This window comes from Gallus gallus, chromosome 16 (assembly GCF_016699485.2).
Source record: "Gallus gallus isolate bGalGal1 chromosome 16, bGalGal1.mat.broiler.GRCg7b, whole genome shotgun sequence".
NCBI lineage: Eukaryota > Metazoa > Chordata > Aves > Galliformes > Phasianidae > Gallus > Gallus gallus.
Window position 1 is genome coordinate 2,060,927 of NC_052547.1, and position 15,423 is coordinate 2,076,349.

The 15,423-nt window shown below is 59.7% G+C and overlaps 3 protein-coding genes across 18 annotated transcripts; 2 read left to right on the top strand and 1 right to left on the bottom strand.

The window, feature by feature from the left end:
* Window positions 1-653: 653 nt before the first annotated feature.
* On the top strand, window positions 654-5,552 carry KIFC1 (kinesin family member C1). 3 transcript variants are annotated; one of them, XR_006931600.1, is made up of 15 exons: window positions 663-827; window positions 902-989; window positions 1,058-1,346; window positions 1,487-1,601; window positions 2,390-2,632; window positions 2,715-2,843; window positions 2,930-3,046; window positions 3,325-3,498; window positions 3,571-3,735; window positions 3,856-3,994; window positions 4,523-4,662; window positions 4,752-4,825; window positions 4,922-4,997; window positions 5,200-5,313; window positions 5,415-5,552. XR_006931600.1 is itself a non-coding variant. In XM_040648588.2 (15 exons), the coding sequence occupies exons 1-15, from the start codon at window positions 678-680 to the stop codon at window positions 5,242-5,244; spliced, it is 1,869 nt and encodes a 622-aa protein (XP_040504522.1). In that variant the 5' UTR covers window positions 663-677; the 3' UTR covers window positions 5,245-5,552. The 3 variants fall into 3 exon arrangements, 2 of the variants coding, with proteins under 2 accessions (NP_001075167.2, XP_040504522.1); XM_040648588.2 differs by having other exon boundaries at window positions 2,390-2,499; window positions 2,575-2,632; window positions 5,200-5,552; NM_001081698.2 differs by having other exon boundaries at window positions 654-827; window positions 5,200-5,552.
* LOC107054697 (C-type lectin domain family 2 member D-like) lies at window positions 5,505-8,224 on the bottom strand. Of its 3 annotated transcripts, none has more exons than XM_040648874.2 (5): window positions 7,398-8,224; window positions 6,498-6,590; window positions 6,158-6,348; window positions 5,980-6,050; window positions 5,505-5,885 (listed from the first exon to the last, which is right to left on the bottom strand). In XM_040648874.2, the coding sequence occupies exons 1-5, from the start codon at window positions 7,426-7,428 to the stop codon at window positions 5,762-5,764; spliced, it is 510 nt and encodes a 169-aa protein (XP_040504808.1). In that variant the 5' UTR covers window positions 7,429-8,224; the 3' UTR covers window positions 5,505-5,761. The 3 variants fall into 3 exon arrangements, with proteins under 3 accessions (XP_040504808.1, XP_040504807.1, XP_046757561.1); XM_040648873.2 differs by having other exon boundaries at window positions 5,980-6,083; XM_046901605.1 differs by having other exon boundaries at window positions 5,980-6,348.
* Window positions 8,225-8,263: 39 nt separating this feature from the next.
* Window positions 8,264-15,209, top strand: ZNF692 (zinc finger protein 692). Of its 12 annotated transcripts, none has more exons than XR_006931606.1 (13): window positions 8,264-8,378; window positions 8,832-9,015; window positions 9,103-9,134; window positions 9,697-10,080; window positions 10,373-10,421; window positions 10,603-10,749; window positions 11,329-11,457; window positions 12,562-12,626; window positions 12,982-13,140; window positions 13,414-13,476; window positions 13,605-13,683; window positions 14,033-14,147; window positions 14,597-14,674. XR_006931606.1 is itself a non-coding variant. In NM_001396499.1 (12 exons), exons 2-12 carry the CDS (start codon window positions 8,837-8,839, stop codon window positions 15,076-15,078), a joined length of 1,587 nt encoding a protein of 528 aa, NP_001383428.1. In that variant the 5' UTR covers window positions 8,264-8,378; window positions 8,832-8,836; the 3' UTR covers window positions 15,079-15,209. The 12 variants fall into 12 exon arrangements, 5 of the variants coding, with proteins under 5 accessions (NP_001383428.1, NP_001092826.2, XP_046757454.1 ...); XR_006931607.1 differs by having other exon boundaries at window positions 10,606-10,749; XR_006931601.1 differs by having other exon boundaries at window positions 8,832-9,134; window positions 12,414-12,626; window positions 12,977-13,140.
* The last annotated feature ends 214 nt before the right edge of the window (window positions 15,210-15,423 follow it).

Sequence of the window (15,423 nt, forward strand, 5' to 3'; positions counted from 1 at the left end):
ATGGGCGGGGGATAGGGGTGTAGCAATGGACGCACTTTGCGCCCCATCGCAGTGCTGTGCACCCCCAGGCGCTCAGCTTCAGCCCAGCACTGCAGAGCCGACCCGGTGGGCCCCACAGCCCGGAGGGGACGCGGCGCTGAACCCACAGAGCGACGTGAGGGGAGCGGACCGGAGCGGCCGCTGTGGTGAAGTGAGGGGGGGTTGGCCCAGAGAGATGCTGTAGAGGGACAGCCCAGTGTAGGCCGAGCAGCGGTATTTAAGGCGGGGTCACAACCATTTTAGGGGAGGATGACAATATTTACGGCATACAGCTCACCCTGAGTGAGGAGAGGCGTGATTTTTGAGGGGGAGGGCTCTAAAGCGCTCGGCAGCGCTCGGACCGCCCCTGTGGGAGGGTCACAAAATGGCGCCGTCGCGAAGCGATGACTCAAAATGGCGGCGATGGGCGGGAAAGGGCGCTGTGGCTCCGCCTTTTCTGTGCAGCCCCGCCCATCCCGACCGTTGCTGGCGGTCGGTGAGGGTCAGATGACCTCCATCCTATCGGCGGGCAGGGAGGCATCGCGCTGATTGGTGGGCAGAGAAAGGTGGGCGGGACTGAGTGAGGAAGCGATTGCGGCGATTGGAGGAGGGGCGGCCAATGGGCGCGCTGCGCTGAGGAGTTTGAAGGAAGGCGCGCAATGGCGGCGGTAGGGTCTGGAGGGAGCGTCGGTGCCGCGCCGGGAATGGCGGTGGTTGCGCCGCTCCCCGCCCTCACCTCGCGGCTCCCGGTCCGCAGAGCTGCGGCCAAGCGGGCGGCTTCCGGCCCTCAGCCGGCGGCTCCCGAGCAGGTAGGGCCCGCTCCCCCTCCCTGCGGCCTGCTCTCCCCCTGCAGGCCCGGCGTTACCTCCGCTCTGCCCCACAGAAACGGGCCCGCTCCGGCACTGCCTCATCGCAGCCCCCCGGCCGAGCCCCGCTGCGGGCACTGAGCGTTCCGGCTGCCCCGGGGCCAGGTAACGGGGCGGGGAGGGCGGCCGGGCGGTGTGCGGGCGCCGGGAATGCAGCACCGGTTCTCTCCCAGGGCCTCCGCGTAAAGCGCTGACGGTGACCGCCGCCCCGAGGACCGGGAAAGGGAACTGCGGGGCAGCCCCGGTCCCTGCAGAGGCTCCGGTCGGCGGCGCCCATCGTCGTCGAGCGGCGTGGGATCTGAAGGGACAACTGAGCGACCTCCGGGCCGCCCTGGGGAACCAAAAGGAGAAAGCACAAAGGTTGGATGGGGAGAACCGACAGCTCCGGGAGCAGCTGCGGGAGCTGCAGGAGGCGCTACAGGAACGGGAGAGGCGTGTGGAGGAGCTGGATGGATGTGTGAGGTCGGTGTGGGGCTGTGGGGGGGAAGGGGAGCGGCTTAGGGTGGGGAGGGGGTGCACAGGGTATTGGGGTAGGGTTGGGCTTGGGGAGGGGTTGGGGTGTTGGAACCATAACGTGATGCTGGGACGGACTCTTCTTGCAGCACGTTGAGCACAGAGCTGGAGAAGCACCGCCAGGAATCGGAGCTGCGGGGCCAGCAGTTGGAGGAGCTGCGGGAGGCAGACAGGGAGCTGTCAGCACGGCTGGAGGCTGCCGAGGTGGGGAGCAGAACCACACGGAATGGCTGTGGTTGGAAGGGACCTCAAGGATCACGAGGCTCCAACCCCCCACTGCATGAAGGGCTGGCACACTTAACACCAGCCCAGGCTGCCCAGGGCCCATCCAACCTGGCCTTGAACACCTCCAGGGATGGACAGGGCATCCACAGCCTCTCTGGGCAGCTGTTCCAGCACCTCACCACTCTCATAGGCAAGAATCCCCCCTGACATTCAACCTCAACCTTCTCTCCTTCAACTTAAAACCATTTCCCCTTGTCCTGCTGTTATCTGCCCTTTCAGAGGGTCAACTCCCCTCCTGTTTATAGGCTCCCTTTAGGTATTGAGGTCACCCCACAGCCCAGCTCCTTCAGCCTGTTTTTGCAGAGGAGGTGCTCAGCCCTCTGCTCACTTTGTGGCCCTCCTCTGGTCCCTCTCCAACAGCTCCAAGCCCCTTTGTGTTGGGACGCAGACCTCCAGGAGGTTCCTCACAAGGGCAGAGTAAAGAGGGCTGATTCCCCTCCCTGTCCCACTGCCACCCCTCTTCTGATGGAGCACTTCTCAAAGCTGCAGGAACAGCCTCACAACCTCAACCACCTCCCACCTGAATCCTTCCATGTTGGATGCATCCCACCTCCTCCCCTCCCCTCCTGCAGGTCAAACCGCTCCTCTGGGCAGCCTGGTCTGCTGGTTGGTGACCCTGCACACAGCAGAGGGGTTGAAACCAGATGATCATCGTGGTCCTTTTCAACCCAGGCCGTTCTATGATGGAATCCTCCCCTTCCCCCCAGGCTCAGCTCCACCAGACCAAGGCCGCGTTGGCTCAGAGCGACTCGGAGGTGGCGGAGCTGCGGCTGAGGGCCGAGTCGCAGGCCAGGCGGCTGCGGGAGCAGGAGGAGCTGCACGAGGCAGAGGTGGCAGAGCTGAGGGCCCAAAACCAAACCCAATCGCAGCGCCTGCAGGAGAAGGAGGAGCAGCAGCACGCGCTGGAGATGGAGCGCCGCCGCCTGCACAACCTGGTGCAGGAGCTCAAGGTGTCAGCACGGGGAAAACGGATTTTGTGCTGGAAAAAAAACCCAAATCTTGCAGTTTTTATGGCTCTTTTCCCCCACCCAGGGGAACATCCGTGTGTTTTGCCGTGTGAGGCCGCTGCTGGCTGCTGAGAAGGAGAAACAGAAGGGCATGGAGCACCTCCACTTCCCCCCGCAGGACAACAAGACGCTGGTGCTGCTCCGGGAGGAGGAGGTGGGCATTTTGGGGTAGATTCCTCCATTTTCAGACCCAGAATTCCCCCTTTCCTGTCTCCATAATGACTCCACCCCCACCCCCAGTCCCACATCGGCCGTGAGCGCAAAGAGGACCTCAAATACGACTTCAGCTTCGATCGCGTTTTCCGGCCCAGCGCCTCGCAGGAGGAGGTGTTTGAGGAGATCTCACTGCTGGTGCAGGTGATGGCAGTACCCCAGCCCCCTTGTTACCCTCCAACTCCCCTTTTCCACCCCCCGCAGTCCCTTTTTTGCCCCCTACACCCCCCTTTCTGCCCCCAAATACTCCTTTTTACCTTGAAATCCCCCCTTTCTGCCCCTCAGTCCCCCCTTTTTACCCTCCAACTCTCCCTTTCTGCCCCCAAACACTCCTTTTTACCCCCCAGAGTCCCCCTTTCTGCCCCTCAACCCCTCATTTCACCCCCCCCAAACAACCCCGTTTCCCCCCTCTCTTCCCACAGTCTGCACTCGATGGTTATCACGTCTGCATCTTCGCCTACGGGCAGACGGGCAGTGGGAAAACCTACACCATGGAGGGGCCGGACGCGTTGGACCCCGAGAGAAGGGGGATGATTCCCAGAGCGGTGCGCCAGGTCTTCCAGGGAGCACAGGAGCTGGCAGAGAAGGGCTGGCAGGTGAGAGTCCCCACGGGGGGTTACTGGGGGGGTATATGGGGGCGGTTTGGTGCTTTCTGACCCCTCCTGCAGTATCGTTTCAGCGCCAGCTTCCTGGAGATCTACAACGAGTCGCTGCGGGACCTGCTGGGCGCTCGGCCGGAGTGCGGGGAGCTGGAGATCCGCCGGGTCAGCTCAGCCAGCGAGGAGCTGCACGTCCCCAACCTGCGCCGCATCCCCGTGGCTTCCGAGGACGAGGTGAAACCCGCTTTCTTTCTACTGATTCCCACCGAATCTCAGCGTTTTTGCCCCGAAACGAGCCGAGGCTGTGCTGGGATGAAGGTGGGACATCACGGGGTCCCCCATTCCCACCCCCAGGTGCTGCAGTTGCTGCAGACAGCCACTGCCAACCGCTCGGTGGCACGGACAGCACTCAATGACCACTCGTCCCGCAGCCACAGCATCTTCCAGCTCCGCATCGACGGCACCAATGCTGCCCGCGAGCTGCGCTGCAGCTGTGAGTGCGGATGGGGCTCTCCCCCCCCCTTTCTGGGGCTCTCCTTCCTCCTAGAGCCTCTTCCCGTCCCTTCTAGGGCTCCTCCAACCCCTTCTTGGGGTTCCTACACCCCCGTTCGGTTCCTCCCACTCCTCTCCTCAGGTTCCCTTCTTCCTTTTGGGGTCACTCTGACCCCATTCTCCTTCCTTGGGACTCTTCCATCCCCATTCTCACTCCTCTTCTCCCCTTTTGGGGGCTCCTTCTGCCCCTCCACCCCAGTTCTCTCCTTCCTTTTAGGGCCCATTCTTGTTTGGGCCCCTGCACCCCATTCCCCTCCCTCTTTTTGGGGTCCCTTTCTTTTGGTTCTCCCCGACCCTCATTCTCTTGGCTTCACCTTTTCAAGGGCTCTTTGGACACCATTGTCCTCCTCCTCCTTCGGGTCTCTATTTAGGACTTCCTCGTGCTGAGGTGGGGGTCCTCCCTTTGGGGTTCTCACGGAGGGGTTCCCCTGACCCCATTCTTTCTTGTGGGGGTCTCTCTGATCCCCAGCTGTGCTCAGCCTGGTGGACCTGGCGGGCAGTGAACGTTTGGATAAGTCTCAGTCCCAGGGGAAGCGGCTCCGCGAGACGCAGTCCATCAACACCAGCCTGTCCTCCTTGGGGTTGGTCATCATGGCCCTGGCCAAGAAGGTATGGGGTCCCAGCGCCCCCCCCGACCCCCCCCCAGTTCAATCCATGCCACCTCAGTGCCCCCCAACGCCTCTCTCTGTCCCCCCCAGGAGCCCCACATCCCTTATCGGAACAGCAAGCTGACCTACCTGCTGCAGAACTCGCTGGGGGGCAACGCCAAGATGTGAGTGGGGGGTGCGGGGCTGTGCCCCCATATCCTGTGAGCCCCCCCTTTATTCCATCACCCCACACTCATCTTGTGCCCCCCCCACACCCCCAGGCTGATGTTTGTCAACATTTCCCCCCTGGAGGAGAACTTCTCTGAGTCCCTCAACTCCCTGCGCTTCGCCAGCAAGGTTGGGGGGCAGCGTGGAGGGCAGGGGGTGGTTTTGGGGGGTGGTCTTGGGGTTGGGGGGTGGGTGTGGGATTACTGTGGGGGGGTTGTGGATAAAATTGAATGGAAAGGAGTTAATGGGGATGAGGAGGGGGTCTCTTTTGGGGGGCAGATTGGGGCTTATGGGGCAGAATTTGGGTCCACCCCTCTCCGCTTTCCCGCAGGTCAACGAGTGCGTAGTGGGCACAGCCCACGCCAACCGGAAGTAGCCCCCCCCACCTCCTGGGCCACTTCCGGTCCCCTCGGTGTTTTTGTAATGCCCCTTCTAATAAAGAACCCCCTCCGACCGGAGCTGATTGGCTGCGGACGTCACGTGGGCTGAGGAGGAAAAACGGCGGCTCCCAAAGGGGAGTGCTCCCTGTACGGCGATATGGCGCCGCCCAGCGGTGGGGGCGCACTTCCGCTTTTGCGCAGGGCGCCGTCTGCTGTGGAGGGGGCGGGCAGTTGAATCCCTTAAAGGCGCAGCGTCCCAAAAAAAAACATTTTAATTATAATAAAAAAAAAGGAGACAATTTTAGCGGCGTTTCCTGTCGGATCTCACGGCCGAACGCCCTATTTTGTCCTTTTCAAACCCATTCTTGTTTTTGCAGGGCAGAGACAGAAATCCCAGGATGGGGGGGGCGGGGAGGAGGGCACGTCGGGACGGACAGACGGGGAGGACTGCGACGTTCCTCCCTTTTGTGGTGGGACCCCCCCAACCCCCCCCTCCTTCGGCCCGGGGTGGGCTCAGAGCTCCGCCCCCCCCCGTTGGGGGCGGCTGCAGACGGAACGTTTGGGGCGGGAGCACTCAGCGCTGCCGATCCCTCCGCCGTCCGTGTGGGCGCAGCGCCCGCTGCCCTCAATGCTGAACCTACACGTGGGAGGGGGGCACTCAGGAGGGTTTGGGGGGGGTCCCGGCCCCCTCAGCCTCCCCCCCCCCCCCCACCCCCCCGAAGGGCACCTACGCGTTATTGAAGAGAGACCCATTGGCCCACATCCACGGCCCCGAGCGATCCCTGCGCAGCCCAATCCAGTACTGCACGGAGCGCCCATAGCGCAGCACGAACCCCTATGGAAAAGAACCGCTGTGGGGCACGACGGACCCCCCGGACCCCCCCATCGCCCCCCCCCCCCCCATCTCACCAACTCCTGCGGGGTCCCCACGGCGGCCAATTGCGCTCCGCGGGACAGACAGAAGCGCTGCCCCCCATCCCAGTCTGCCGCGTCCTCCACGAAGTAGAAGCACTGCAGCCCAACCCCGATCCCATCGTTGGGGCAGCCCGGGAGGTGGGGGGCGGCTGTGGGGCAGGGGGGGCATGGGGGGCGTTTCTGGGCTGGAAGGAAGCAGAAGGAGCTGCACGGGAGGACCCAAAGCGATGCTCAGCCCCATAATGGCACTCAGAACATCATGGGGCGGAAGGGGTCCATCGCGGATGGGACCCCACTGAGGTGCCCCCCCCCACGAAGCCCCCTCCCCACTCACCCGCCAGCGCGATGACGGTGATGAGCAGCGCTGCCACCAACACTGTGCCTGCAATGGGGAGCAGTTTGTCCTTAATGCACCTCAGGCTGAGATCTGCAGAGAGGTGCAGTCAGCAAACCCTCATCGTAACCCAAACCACAACCATAACCCCAACCATAACCATAACCCTAACCATGACCCTAACAACCTTTCTCCCATCCCTAACCATAACTGTAACCATAATCCTGACCCTAACAACCCTTACCCCCATCTGAACTGTAACCCTAACCCCCCCTGACCTTCATTCCTACCTGTAACCCTAAGCCCCAACCCTATCCCCCCTCCCCGACCCCTAACCCCAACCCCCCTAACCCTAACAACCAGCCCTACCCTTACCCTAACCCCTAACTTTAGCAGTGCTAACCCCTAACCCTTACCCTAACAACCCTAATCCTAACATTTACCCTAAACTAAAGCCTCACCCTAACCCCTAATCCTTACCCTAACGACCCTAATCCTTACCTTAACCCCTAACCTCAACAACCCTAATCCTAACCCCCAACTCCCACCCTAACAACCCTAACCATAACCCTAACGCCCTGACCCTAATGAACAACCCTAAACCTGACCCTAACCACCCTTACCCTAACAGTATTAACCCTGGAGGAGCCCCCAACGCCCCATCCCCCCCCCCCTGGACTCCCTCAGACCCCACAGCTCAGTGGGTCCACCCCAAAGCCACCCCCATCACCCCAGAGGAGGCATAGGGCCGCCCAACCTCATCTCATCACCTCCAACCATGGGAGGTGGGCATCACCCCCCCCCGCCTCCCCCTCACCCACCCCTTTAATTAAAGGCTCGTTAATTCTGCAGCCCGTCAGCACCGAACCCCGCTGTCCCCCAAAGAGCAGCAGTGCTCACTCGCATCCTTCGCTCCGCGCTGTGAATCCATCGCAGAAGAAATGGGGGGGTCCTTTGCAACCCCAAAGGAATGAGGGGGGGGGGGGGTCAGCGTGGGGAGGACCCAAAGGCCGAGAGGGGACGTTCAGCGCTGGGAACAAACGCTGCTCTGAGTCGGTGGCGGCGGTGGGAGGGGAATGTGCTGCCTCAGGGGGTCAGTGTGCGCTGGGGGGGCGAAGGGTGCGGAATTACCCCCAGATTGGGGGGAGGTGGGGGCAAATCTCCGCCATTTCCACACCGGGGTCCCCGTGGGGGTGGAGGAATGGGGTCAGGGGGGCCACAAAAGCGTGCAGAGCGCGGTATGCTGAGATGGGGCGTCCGGCCTTGGGGAGGGGCGCTGATTTTGGGGGGGGAGAAGAGAAAATTGGGGATGGGAGGGTGAATTTAGGGGGAAAAAGAGGTGAGTGGTGGGGATAAATGAGAAACGTGGGGAAAAAGAGGAGAAATTTGGAGGGAAAATGGCGAATTTGGGTGGGGGAAGAGAAGTGTGGAGGGGAAAAGTGAAATGTGAGGGGAAAAAAGAGCAATTTTTGGGGGAAAAAGAGAAATTTGGGGGAAAAAGAAGCAGAATCCCAGCCAAGAGGGGCAGCAGCGGGGTGCTGTGGTGTCATCATGGCGTCCCGGTGGCACATTTCACCCCAATATGGCACATTTCACCCCAGTATAGCACATTTTGCCCAAATATGGCACATTTCGCCCAACTTTGCCCCATTCTGTCTCAAAAACGCCCCCCAGAGGAGGACTACAACTCCCATCAGCCCCCGCGCGAGGGGGCGGAAGCGGCGCAGTGCGCGCGCGCGTTCCCGGAAGGAGGAGGCGGGATTTCCGCCATTTTGCGGCGTCCCCTCAGCGCCGGGAGCCGTTTCCTTCGGCTCTTAAAGGGGGCACGGCGCCGGGTGGGGTCCCACTCGAGGAGCGGCGGAGCGGAGCGCGGTGACGGAGGTCGATCTGTGGGGCGCGGAGTGGGGGGACGCGGAATAGGGCGGGGGGAACAGCGCGGGGTTCGGCTGTTGGCCCAAAGCGCTGCGCCGCGTCGTCCGTACCTACGGGGCCGCTTTAAGGGAGAGGGGGCGGCGGGAGGCGGGGCTAAGGGAGATGGGGGCGTGGCTAAGAGGATGTGAGTGGCTGCAGGGGGCGTGGCTATACTCAGAGTAGGCGTGGCTATAGCGTGATTGGGCGGGGCTATTGGAAAGGGGCGGAGCTAAGGGAGGGGCAGGGCAATGGGAAGGGGCGCGGTGGGGGAAGGGGCGGGGCTAAACGAGGGGGGCGGGGCCTATGGGGCACGTGGCCAATGTGGGGTGGGGGTCCCCATATCCCCCCCACGCCCCCCATATACCCCCACTTCCCTCCTGCCCCACCCCCACGCCCCCCTCCCCTCCCCCCCCCGCCCCACAGACCCCATGGAGCCGCCCCTCCCCCGCCCCCCCGATGGCGACCGCCGCCGGAAGCGCCGCGAGTTGGACGCCCGCCGCAGCAAATGCCGCATCCGGCTGGGGGGGCACCTGGAGCAGTGGTGCCGCCTGAAGGAGCAGCTCGGCTTCGCCCTGCATTCCCAGTTGGCCAAATTCCTCCTGGACAGGTCCAGAAAACCCCCCCCAGAATCCCCCAATACCTCCAGGGTTGGGCTGGGAGGTGCGGTGGCTGCTCACGGCTCTTCCCTTTGCAGGTACAGCTCGCAGGGCTGCGCTGTGAGTGCAGGTAGGAACCGCCTCTGCCTTGGAGACCCCACGTTGGTGCTGCGTTGCGTTGTTCTTAACCCCAAACACAGCTGCAGCAAAGGATCCCATTGTAGGATGTGCTGTGGGGTCAGACATGGCCTGGCGTCCCATAGTGTCCCATAGGGAGAGAGCTGCTCCATGGCCACGTTGGGTGGTTGGGGTCGTTGGTGGTTGGGGTCATTGGTTGGTTGGGATCGTTGCTTGTTGGGGTTGTTGATCGGTTGGGGTCATTGGGTGATTGGGGTCATTGGTCGCCCTGGCTGCTTTCTGGGGCCAGCACTGTGTTTTTGGGTGTTTTGACCCAAAACCTATTCATGGTGAAGACACCTTTGGAGGAACTGATGCAGTCGGGTGGGGACACACAGAGGGATTCACCCCACATTTCCCGTCCCATGGGGAGAGCTGCTCCATGACCACGAGGTGGTTGCTTGGGGACGTTGGTTGGTTGGGGACGTCGGTCCCCATGGATGCCTTCCAGGGCCAAAAATCAGAACTTTTGCAGCCATTTTTCACCCAATTCCTCGTTTCCCTCCCAAACGCAGCATCCCGCCCCGCAGACCCCAACCTCCTCCACGCCGATGCCGATGCCCTGCAGCGTTTGGTCGCGTTGTCCCATGGCCACAGCCGGGAGTGTGGCTTCATCCCCGACGTGAAGCCCCCGGCTCCGGGCAGCCTGGCCCCATTGGTGTGGGAGTGCGTGGCCGGACACCGCTTCTCCTGGGGTGGCCCCAGCGCAGGCGATGCCCCACAGAGGTGTGATGGAGCTGGGGGGGGCTCAGAGCGGGGGTCCCCACCGGTCCCCGTCCGTCGGCGGTCACTGCGGAGGACGGGGGTTGTGGTTGAGCCGATGGTGGAAGAGCCCAGCGCCGTGAAGGACGATGCAGTTTGGTCACCCGGTGGTGGTGGAGATGGTGGTGGAGATGGAGGTGAGTTTGGGTTGGATGGGATCAGAGAATAGCCCAGGTCCTATAAGGATCATTGGGTCCAGCTCCATCCCATGGAGGTGTGCTTGGGTTGGGTGGTGTTCCTCATCGTCATCGTAGAACATCCCAGGTCCTGTAAGGGTCATTGTGTCCAACTCCATCCCAGCAGACACCAAAACGAATCCACAGCCCAACACAGCTCCATCCCAGTAGACACCATATCCCATCCTCCTCTTCCATCCTCTACATCTACAAGACCTCAGCCTTAACTCATCACCATTCTGTCTCCTTACAGCTCCCCAGGGGCAGATGGAGGCAGAAACTGCAGCACCGGATCACGAGAGGTGAGCGATGGCCCCAAAGTGGGATCTCCTGAGCTTGAAGTTCCATCTGGACCCATTTGGTTCCATGAGGGCTTTGTCCCCGTGCCACCCTGCAGCACAGTGCTGCTGCTGAATGAAGTTGCCCCAATTAAATCACCTCTGGGTCATTTGGGCAGAGCTGACTCTGAGCACTGCATTCCAGCAGCACGCCCGGGTTGGAGGAGAAAGCAGATGGCCACGCTGTGCCCCAGGAAGAGGAGGAGGAGGAAGATGAGGACTTTGCTGAGGAAGATGACCTCACCTACACCGACGATTTGCGTGATGAGAACTACCACCCATCTCAGGACAGGTGAGAAGTGCTTAGAGGTGCTCCAGCACCATCCAGCCATGTGCCATGGGGTCCAACCATGTCCAACAGGGTCAACCATGTCCAACAGAGTCAGCAATGCCCAACGGGGTCAACCACATCCCGTGGGGTTCAACCACAGCCCATGGGGTCAATCATGTCCCATGGCATCCAACCATGGCCAATAGGGTCAACCACATCCCATGGGGTTCAACCACAGCCCATGGGGTCAATCATGTCCCATGGCATCCAACCATGGCCAATAGGGTCAACCACATCCCATGCGGTTCAACCACAGCCCATGGCATCCAACCATGGCCAATAGGGTCAACCACATCCCATGCGGTTCAACCACAGCCCATGGCATCCAACTATGGCCAATAGGGTCAACCACATCCCACAGCATTCCACCACACCCAACAGGGTCAGCAATGCCCAATAGCATCAATCACATCCAATGGGCTCAACCATGCCCAACCCAATCCAAACCCATCCAAATGGGGTCAGCCATATCCCATGGCTCAGCCGTGCCCAACTGCACCCAACCATTCAGTCAGTCCCACATCTTGTCTTCTCCCCCAGCGACTCCGAGCCGCAGCGACGACAAAGTCAGCCCCACACCCGTAAGAAACCCGTGAAGGAGGAGCAGACCCCAAATGAGCAGAACCCGATGGACTCCAGCTCAGCAGAAGAGAAGGGTGGGCAAGTCAGGTGAGCGGGGAAGGCCACGGTGGTGAGGTGAGGCTGGGGAAGGGGCATCTGGGACACCCTGGACATGCTGCTGCTTTGTGGGCACACCGAAACCATCCCAAAGCTTGTAAAGAGTAATGAGGTTCAACCCCAAGCTCTGGCAGGGCGAGAGAGCCACATGTTTGCAAAGGGAGGTGACAAAGTGCATGGTGGGGAGATGGCATTGGGGTTTAATGCTCTGTCACCTGTGCTGGAGCTTGAGAAGGGTCTGGCATTGGTCTCACCTGGGGGCAGCCATCCTCAGCGTCCCCCTGGCACCATGCATGTGCTGCTGCTGCTTTGGGTGCTTCGGCCCATGGCACGGAGCTGCTCCCAACTGCAGGGAGAGTGACGTGCTGAGTCCAGAGAGGGAGAAGGACCTCCAGAACCATCTCTGCTGTCAGTCAGGCGGGTGGCGAAGGACTTTTCCACCTGCAAGCAGCCACAAAAATCCACACGCAAATCCCTCTTTCCCGTGCATGGGGAACATGGTTCTGTGCAGCCCCAAATTCCATGTTTTGTCCTCTCTGTGCACGGGGCAGCACCGCTCGGTTGCGTCACCCACACGTGTGGCTGTGCTGCTCAGCCATGTCACCACATCGTCACCATGAACCCAATGGAGCCAACTGCAGCACTGGCCAAAGGGCACTGTGGAACACAAGTGCTCTTCACTGCTGTTTGGGGCTGAGTTTTTGCACCACTCCTTCTCAACCATGTGGGCTCAAAGTTCACTCTTCTGCTGTAGAGAAGATGGGAAGCTCAAGCGATTGCTCCGTAGGCAAGAACACAAAATCCACACGGGCTGCTCTTCGTGCCACACCAATGGGACGGTCCCACACTTTGCTTCTCGGGTCTGACACACAGTCATCACTTTTCTGGGTTTTAATACAAAAGGCATTAAAAAAAAAAAAAAAAAATTTTTGCTTGGAGTGAGCCAGACGGATCGGTATCGGATCACACCTTCGTTTGCCACTGAGAGGAGAGACGGGTGAGTGCTGCCCACCTCCACCACGGCTCCTCGGCCGTTTCCCACTTTGCACAGCGTTACCACTTTGCTGTGGCTCTCAGCCTTCCCATCTCTTGCAGGCGCCTCGACGCTGCTGGGACAAGAGGACGCCTTCCCAAACAGTCACTCCCAGTGGAAGTGAATGGTAAATCCATTATCGCTTTCCTCCTCTCCCTGTCCACTGTTGGGGGGGGTCACACAGCACTGGAATTCAGTTTGGGGGTAGAAAGGTTTGGTTTAGGTCCAGGTGGTCTCTGCTGACAGCAGAAGTGAAAAGAAAGGGGTTACCTTCGTACCTTTGGGATGTTTGGGACCTCAGATGTGGCCATTAAAGCAGGCGTTGCCTTTCTGTGCCACCCGGGTGCTGTGGGAGCAAACCTTAGGCTTAAAGCATAAGTTTGATTACAGATGTCACCCTGCACTGCTCATACAACCTCCATTTCTTGCTCCTTAACTGCATACCCTGTGATTTAACGCATCCACCTCTGATTGCAGGGCAGAAATCCCCACAAAGCTGAGAAAACCCACAGAGCAGAACGATACGGATGGGAACAAACACCCAGTGACGGTGACTGGAACCTTAAGTGTACTACAAAACCATTATAAAGACTTTGTAATGAGTAATAAAGGATCTGTTTCTGCTCGTAGTTGTCTGAAAGGTGCGTTTGTTCACAGCACTGCATTCCAGTGTGATGGGGGAAATGATAACCAAACATATTTGCAAAGGGAATGGTTGAAGGACGGTTTGGTTGTGTTGCTCTTTTGGGGAGCTGTCACCTATGGCTGCCTTCCAACACCCCGGACCCTACAACACATCCTGAAAGCATCCCAGACCCAAAGATAAACCACCCTGGACCCTACAGCACATCCAGGCTCTGTGCTTGAGGCAAGAAGGGACGAACCCAGCACAAAACCCCTCTTTCCTATTGCAGCTGTAAGCAGCCAATGCGGTCGTGCGATGAGGACGTGGCCCAGATCGGCCCCAAAAGAATCAGGTAGAGAAAACCCCTCTGTGATTCCTCACATTGAACTTTTGATGGATGGAGTGGAGGGAGGTCCCTCCTTTCCAACCCATTGCTTTCTCTGCTCTCCGCTCACCCCAATGTCCCATTCTTTCCTGCAGGAAAGCAGCGAAACGTGAAATCCTCCTCTGTGACTTCGAGGGCTGCGGGAAGATTTTCTCCAACCGGCAGTATCTGAACGTGAGGGTGGTGGTGGGGTGGGGGCTGTGGGGCCAGAACCCCCTTTCTGTGTGCACCAGGTTGAGCTGAGCGTGTCCATCCCTCACACACTGTCTGTTGGGGCCACCAAAGCACTGAACTGGAGTAAAACCAGATCCTCTGTCTGAGCACACTGCTATTCCTTCAGGATTTGTCCATCCATCACATTTCTGATGGAGCTGTGTGCTTGGCTCAGCCATAGGGTCACTTCAAATCCCACCTTTGGGTCAGAGGAGCAAAACAGAGGGGTGCTGAGGTGGAGGAGCCAATAAGGCTTCCTACTGGCAAGGGCTGCAGCCTTCACTCCTCTCTTTTCTCCCCAAAACCACAGCACCACAAGAAGTACCAACACGTCCACCAGAAGACCTTCACCTGCTCAGAGCCCAGCTGTGGCAAATCCTTCAACTTCAAGAAACACCTGAAGGAACACGAGAAGCTGCACAGCGGTGAGCCGGCAGCACGCGCCCCGTGGGAGCTCCGATCCTCCCACCTCTCCTGCTTGCCCCTTTTTCCTGACCTGGTCACCATGCAGACATGGCCATGTCAATTTCTTTCCAATCTGGAGGTCTGTCTGCCTCACATTCATCTGTTTCTGTGCAGCCTGGACCTTAAAATATGTCCTGAAAGCATCCTGGCCCCTAAAATTAAGGATCCTGGCCCCTAAAGCACACCCTGAAAGCATCCTGGCCCCTCAAACAATGAGTTCTAGATCCTGAAACACATAATGAATGTGTCCCGGCCCCTAAAATCAATAATCCCAGCCCCTAAAATACATCTGGAAAGCATCCTGGCCCCTAAACCAAAGAGTTCCATACCCTGAAACACATCTTGGAAGCATCCTGGCCGCTCGGCCCAGCTGGAGCAGCCCCCACCCCATTTTTCCTCTGCCCCACAGACAAACGAGACTACATCTGTGAGTTCTGCGCCCGCTCCTTCCGGACCAGCAGCAACCTCATCATCCACAGACGCATCCACACGGGAGAGAAACCCCTCCAGTGAGTGCTGCCCCCCTCAGCACGGGGATGCTCTCCTCCATCCCTACCCCATCCCGCTCTGCCCTCCCCCAGGTGTGAGATCTGCGGCTTCACCTGCCGCCAGAAAGCCTCCCTCAACTGGCACATGAAGAAGCACGATGCCGACGCCTTCTATCAGTTCTCCTGCGATCTCTGTGGCAAAAAGTTTGAGAAGAAGGACAACGTCACCGCCCATAAGAGCAAGAGCCACCCCGACGCGCCCGGCGCAGCCCCCCAGGCTCTGCCATCCCCCCCTCCAACCCCGGGCATGGGGACACGAACTGAGCTTCCAAGGGGGGATGCTCCAAGTGGAGAGGAGAAAGGTGATGGGCACGCACCTCCAGCTGCAGCTCTAGCTGAGTAATATGGAATTTGGGGCAAAATCCGGTGCTGTTGGGTGCTAACGTTGCTGTCAGAGTGGAGGCAGGAGGGAGCACACCTGATCGTCCTGGAGCTGGGAGCAGGATCCACAATAAAGGGTGTTTTTGTATAAAAGCACATTCCTCACTTCCTGAAGGGCTTCACGGAAAGCAGACAGGTTAAATTCCCGCTGTGCCACTGCCCAAAGGTTTACTGAGCGCAGAAATGAAAGGGATTGTTAAGACAAAGGGAGCTGGGGGGGGCTCAGCCATAATTTTTCACAGCCCCTGTTAACAATGACTAATTACAAGCTCTACCCCAAGCCTGAGCCCTGCAGACCCTCCTCCCC

Bases quoted from the DNA above. Each gene is read 5' to 3' on its own strand.
- KIFC1 (NM_001081698.2), top strand. From the start codon at position 678: ATGGCGGCGGTAGGGTCTGGAGGGAGCGTCGGTGCCGCGCCGGGAATG. The intron at 1,347-1,486 runs GTCGGTGTGGGG...CTCTTCTTGCAG, and splicing joins GAGCTGGATGGATGTGTGAG to CACGTTGAGCACAGAGCTGG. The intron at 3,047-3,324 runs GTGATGGCAGTA...CTCTTCCCACAG, and splicing joins AGATCTCACTGCTGGTGCAG to TCTGCACTCGATGGTTATCA.
- LOC107054697 (XM_046901605.1), bottom strand. From the start codon at position 7,428: ATGGATTCACAGCGCGGAGCGAAGGATGCGA. The intron at 6,349-6,497 runs GTGAGTGGGGAG...GCTTCCTTCCAG, and splicing joins CACCGTCATCGCGCTGGCGG to CCCAGAAACGCCCCCCATGC. The intron at 5,886-5,979 runs GTAGGTGCCCTT...TCCCACGTGTAG, and splicing joins GGGTCTCTCTTCAATAACGC to GTTCAGCATTGAGGGCAGCG.
- ZNF692 (XM_046901498.1), top strand. From the start codon at position 8,837: ATGGAGCCGCCCCTCCCCCGCCCCCCCGATGGCGACCGCCGCCGGAAG. The intron at 13,477-13,604 runs GTAGAGAAAACC...TCTTTCCTGCAG, and splicing joins ATCGGCCCCAAAAGAATCAG to GAAAGCAGCGAAACGTGAAA. The intron at 14,697-14,768 runs GTGAGTGCTGCC...GCCCTCCCCCAG, and splicing joins ACGGGAGAGAAACCCCTCCA to GTGTGAGATCTGCGGCTTCA.